The 5,741-nt window shown below is 43.3% G+C and overlaps 1 protein-coding gene across 1 annotated transcript; it reads right to left on the bottom strand.

The window, feature by feature from the left end:
• On the bottom strand, window positions 1-4,574 carry LOC125538617 (plant UBX domain-containing protein 4). The gene is made up of 4 exons (XM_048701875.2): window positions 4,295-4,574; window positions 1,569-1,863; window positions 664-759; window positions 1-591 (listed from the first exon to the last, which is right to left on the bottom strand). The coding sequence occupies exons 1-4, from the start codon at window positions 4,468-4,470 to the stop codon at window positions 217-219; spliced, it is 942 nt and encodes a 313-aa protein (XP_048557832.1). The 5' UTR covers window positions 4,471-4,574; the 3' UTR covers window positions 1-216.
• Between the last annotated feature and the right edge of the window lie 1,167 nt (window positions 4,575-5,741).

Below are 5,741 nucleotides of genomic sequence, written 5' to 3'. Positions count from 1 at the left end.
TGATAGACAACCGGACATTCATTAACTTTGATAGACATTCATAATTGGTAGCAAGACGAATATAGACTCCACTGACGTTTATCGACAAAACAACCAGTACATCACAGGTTGCATGCAAAGTGCAGTATCTAGTGGACATGATAAACCATTCAGCAGCACTAATTTAATAATTGCATCGGAAAGACATTCTGTGCGACAGATCCAGCTCGGTGAGAACTACATCTTCTGCATGATAACGGAGTTCTTGAGTCCAGCTTGGTCAACAGTCTGCGTAGGGTCAGTCAGCTGCTTGGGTGGGAAGCCAGTCTGCAACTGATACGGCCGCGCAGCTCCTGGGCGGGATGCATCAATGAAAGACCTGATGTCGCCCACGGTGTGGTTAAGGTTAAACCGAGCGACCATGCGAGTGCCGTCCGCCAACCTTAGCTGTATGGATGTAAAGGGCTGCGAGTCATCCACAACTATGCCAATTGACCTGGGAGCACCGCGGGGCTCTTGTGTCACAGGAGCTGGTGCAGGACTCTCATCTGCTGAAGACCCACCAAGGGTTCTACCAACACCCTGGAAAGCTGATCGAGGCCTTGCAGGTTCCTAGATGAACAAAACCACAAACAAGGTTAACATATTTAACACTGGTATACTGCAAATAAATGAAAGGCCTACCTCATAATCTCCATGTCGTTTTATAACATTGACATGGACAGCTGTCCTTCGATCAGCAGGCTCCAGCTCTTGGGGGCACTGGGACTTCTTGATGCTCTGAAAGTACAGGGTGAGCGTGTAAACTTCCTTCAACCGCAAACAACTACTGTTCACTTCATGTTTAAATGTTAATCGCAGGGGTGGATGTTGCCCTTGTTACCATACTCAAATAATGCAAAACTGACTGCGACCTAGGAAATGGAAAGCAGCACGTATCCAGATGATCTATGGATGAACCTCAAACTGAGAACACATGGATTTGAAAAAAAGCTTAATAAAATCCATACCTCAAACAGCAGACTTAGGTTAAGAGGGGGAAAAAGCTAGTGACAAGAAATGGTGTATGAGAACAAACTAAGAACCAGAGCAAGTGCACATTCTGTTTTCAATGTTCCTTCTCTGGCATGGTAATCGTCACAGTGAAGCGAGATATGTTTTGATTTACGATGTATTAACAATTTAACATAGGAGTGGTTCAGGTTCCAGCTTAATTTTCCACCCAATATGAGTTTCGGATGTTGCAGCTACATCCTACTCTCTATCAGAACTGGTTGGAAGTAGTAATACTGGTAATACTACAAACTGGGCCCAAGGCAGTCTAGTAAAAAACTGATGGAACTGTGTAATTACCATTTCGTCATGATGACTTGGGTCATAACCTACACTCCTATGAAACCACTAGTACACTATTAAGCATAACAACCATCCTCAAATATAAACTCTATATTTAAAGCATCAAAAGGCATGCAAAAATATGAAGGCAGCACACAGCGACACAGGGGGATGATGAAAAGACATGCTGAAAACAACTACTGGTACACGACAAAGTAAAATTGCCCAGAAATTTTAAAAAGATTCATTGTAACCTCGATGAAGTCTGCATTTGCAGGGTCCTCATAGGCTCTTAGTGGACCATCATCTACTGTGAAACCATTGTTCCAGAAATGTATATTGTGAAGAACATCCTGCGGTGGTTGAGGAGCAGCTGGTGCTGTCTGCGCATCCCCTGAAAGCAGACGACCTGTTCCTGCAAAGCTGGTTGAGCTGGAAGATTGGCCTTCAAAAGAAGGCAGTGGAACTTGCTGAGCACCCATCACTCTAGCTTGCTCAAAGATTGAGTCCACATTATTTCTCCTTGTTGGATCTTGAACAAGCATCCCACTGCACAGAAGCAAAGACAAATATAGGGAAAAAAATTATTCAAGTAAAAATGTAAATATTCAAAAGCAATCAGAAAACCCAAACTAAAAATTATTGAGATCTACCCATGCTATGAAGTATCCCTCCATTCCATAATTATCGTCGTGGTTATGTTTCAAATTTGAACTAAAACCATGACAATAATTATGAAACGGAGGGAGTAATAACTCTAGAAGGGGAACAAAAAAGACACAGAAAAGCATATAGACCCTAAATGCAAGAAAAGTACTCCCTCCGTTCCTAAATATAAGTCTTTGTAGAGATTTCACTATGGACCACATACGGATGTATGTAGATGCATTTTAGAGTGTAGATTCACTCAATTTGCTCCATATGTAGTCCATAGTGGAATCTCTACAAAGACTTATATTTAGTAACGGAGGGAGTACAACAGATTCTACTTTGGACGGACCACTAGCAATAGGTCCATTTATTCTTATTAACCATAGTTCAAAAAACGCGCTAGGCGTTAATTATGCGTTTTGCCACCGCCTTGCGCTTTTCTGATCAAAGTGTATGCTTATGCGCAGATTAAGCGTAGTTATGCGCTAGGCGTTTTGCTATCGCCTAGAGCCTAGGCACTTAAGAGCTCGCTTAGGCGCACCTTTTTTAACTTGGTTATTAACGCAGTTCATCTGTAATATGTAGACATTTCCAGAGGAGTGTTCAAGCTCAGGTGCTCTAGTCACGATGCATGATAAGATGGCACTGAACCTGCAGGCCAAAAGAGGTCCAGAAGTCCAGATGGATGAAAAAAGGGGGGCCAATATTAGTACTAAGGTGCAAATAGACCAACAGCCCACACTGAAGCAACGTAATATCCAGCCTTTGGGAAGGCATGCAACATAATCTAGAATCCTTCCACACGGCTTCTTATAGCGGTAACATTGGGTGCAAAAAATAGTTATCTAATATACATATATAAACTTTAGAAAAAAAAATGGTATAACAATATAAGCTGTCTTTGATTGAAGTGGAGTCATGCTACATCAGATATTTGTCAACCTGATTATCGTGAAGAGATGCATGATGCATCACTAGAATTATGACCACCATACAACATTAACACGGGTACTTTTTGTACCATGCATTACATACAGCAACTTTGACAGATAGATATAGTTTATTGCAACTGGTAACAGCAGCAAGAAATTACAAGGCTATTTGCCTACAACAAGTACATATGTGGATGCCATTATACAGTTCACAATATTGTATATATCCATATCCCGGAAGTTGAAGCAAACCAAAAGCGAACTGATGATAGCATTGTTGTTTTAGATATAAATGGTTTGGAACTATTGGAAAACTAAACAGACCATCATATCCCACCTCCTGTATGTTCATCGTAATGATAGTTGAGGATGACTAAATCAGGTAGAGTCATTATATTCATCAAACTAAAAGGACTAGGTGATCAGATGATCTGTGTTGTGACAGGTTGATAACACTACCAGACTGGGCAACAGACTACTAGAAGCCTAGAAGAAACAAGATCAGAATGAAACGTGATAGCATAAGTACATTAAACTGAACTGAATTATTTGGCGTTGTTTCTCTAGTACTCCCTCCGTCCCAAAATTCTTGTCTTAGATTTGTCTAGATACGGATGTATCTAACACAAATTCTTGTCTTAGATTTGTCTAAATATGGATGTATCTAGTTACGTTTTAGTGTTAGATACATCCGTATCTAGACAAATCTAAGACAAGAATTTTGGGACGGAGGGAGTAGATGTTCACATTGTCAACCAATAAATTACAGCGGTGGCAGAAACTTCCCCGAATATAAATCTACAGTTTTGCTAAAGCACATCTAGATGCCGTAAGTATTTCACATCTAAGTCCTATATCATTGATTCTTTTACCCGGAGATTCGTGTGGGTATTTTCTTTCTTTTTTCTTTTCCTTTTTTAAGCTTGATGATTGAGTCACTTAGATATGCAATAAGTAGGGCACATCTAGATGTGCACCAGACAGACCCATAAATCTAATAGCAAAGCCTACACTTCAGCGGAACCAATACATGACCAAACTAAACTAGTCCGATCTTGAATAAATTTGCCTGCAAAAAGTATCAATCTGCAATCGTTCGTGCCGATCTAATCTGAGCAGCATTGAACACTACACCTACCTCTCAGAACTCGGTGGTCAGCTCTAACCTAGTAAAGTTTAACCTGTATCCCGCACAGTTCGCATGCCAAAAGAATCCAACCGACGTAGATCAACCGCCGAAAAAAAATATAAATCTGGTTATTTATGAGGTTGCCGTTCTGCAATCTACGCCTAACTAGACGATGGCAGCAGGAGGCGGGGATCCCGATGCCCACAAGCGATCGCCGCCAAATCTCGAGAGGGCAATACAAAATCTGCTAGGAGGGAGATGGAGAAACCTCTTCTCGCCGCCGGTGTAGTACTCCTGGGGCTCATCGGAGTCGCTGCCGCTGCCGCTGCCGCCTGCGCCTGGGAACCCGGAGGGGCCGCGGTTGATGTCGGCGAGGGTGCGGATGCCCCCGCGCCCGCCGGACGGTGCCGGCTTCTTCCCGCCGTTGCCGTTGGAGGAGCTCATCACCGACGTGTTCGCGGTAGGGTTTGGCTCGCGGTCGCGTCGTGTACTCTGCTCGCAAGTCGCGGACTGCTTTTGCTGGGGTTGGGTTGGGATATACGGAGCTGCGGTTGCGGGGGTATCACGCTATAAAATAGGAAGAAAAAAAAGAGTTTTTTTTTCTTTTGAGGCATTATCATCCATGGACCCGCGTTAACAGACGTGGCCCGGCCTAGTAGAAGCCCTTAAAAGCCCAAACGAGTATGCTCCTCGTCTTCCCCCCCTTTTTTTTTTTGCGATGGGCGTTGAGAACAACTAGCTGGAGGTTACAACCTGTACAAGCAGACGAGACTCTTTCTCCTGTATGAGACTTCTCAAAACCTAGCTGCCACCATCACTTCGGCCTCCACCATAGATCGGCTCCCCCTCCTTCAGCCGGCCTCGCTGACGTCAGGAGGGGTGGAGTTCTTAATAAAAGTAATGTTTTCATTAGATTGGTTAGGGTTTTGATAGCCGTCTTCTTCATCATTGGAGATGGAAGTGCAACTAATCCTCGGATGATTTTGATAATTAATAACAACATATATGTCATTGATCTAATGAACATTGATGATAGATTTCACAAAAAATCAATGATTGGCATGGCATGAACTAACGGATGTAGACCCCTCAAAATGTGAAGAACATGAATTGGCTACCCTAAGACTCTATATTTTTGGTTTAGTGATCCAAGATTACACCGAGTCCCTTAAGAAAGCCAATACTGTTAAAAGAGGATAGGGTATTGTTGATGAGGTTGTTGCTCAAAGTGCTCACTGATATTGCTCCAAAAACCCTCCATCACTTTCCCACAATCACATCTGTCCAAACCCTAAATCATCATTTCGATCCCACTGATACAATCCATTCCGAGCCCACCGAGATGATCATCCTACTGCCACAGCCAAAACCCTAACATTTCGGTCTGACCGAATTGGTTCCCGGTCCCACCGAGAAGGCCTTGCCAAACTTCTGTGATGGAGTCGTTTCATTTCAGAATCACCGAGACAAAACAATCGGATTACCAAGACGTGGCTCTGCCGTAGCCATTGCACTTCGGTCCCACTGAGATGGTATAATCGGCCTCACCGAAAGCGCTAAACGGTCAAGTTTTTTGCACCAGTCGGTCTCACCGAGATTTCAGATCGGTACCACCGAGTTGGGTCAAAGACTTGTATCAGTTGGACTTTTGGTGCCGCCTATTTATACCCCTCCACCACCACTTACTCTCAAGGAGAGCCATCCGAACGAAACAC

This window comes from Triticum urartu, chromosome 2A (assembly GCF_056163025.1).
Source record: "Triticum urartu cultivar PI428250 chromosome 2A, HENAU_Tu73, whole genome shotgun sequence".
Taxonomy (NCBI): domain Eukaryota; kingdom Viridiplantae; phylum Streptophyta; class Magnoliopsida; order Poales; family Poaceae; genus Triticum; species Triticum urartu.
This window is presented reverse-complemented; position numbering and strand designations above follow the sequence as displayed.

Excerpts from the sequence above, each read along its gene's own strand:
- LOC125538617 (XM_048701875.2), bottom strand. The coding sequence starts at position 4,470 with ATGAGCTCCTCCAACGGCAACGGCGGGAAGAAGCCGGCACCGTCCGGC. Across the intron at positions 1,864-4,294 it reads TACACCGGCGGCGAGAAGAG|TGGGATGCTTGTTCAAGATC; the intron begins GTTTCTCCATCT and ends GCTTCTGTGCAG. Across the intron at positions 592-663 it reads AACGACATGGAGATTATGAG|GAACCTGCAAGGCCTCGATC; the intron begins GTAGGCCTTTCA and ends TTGTTCATCTAG.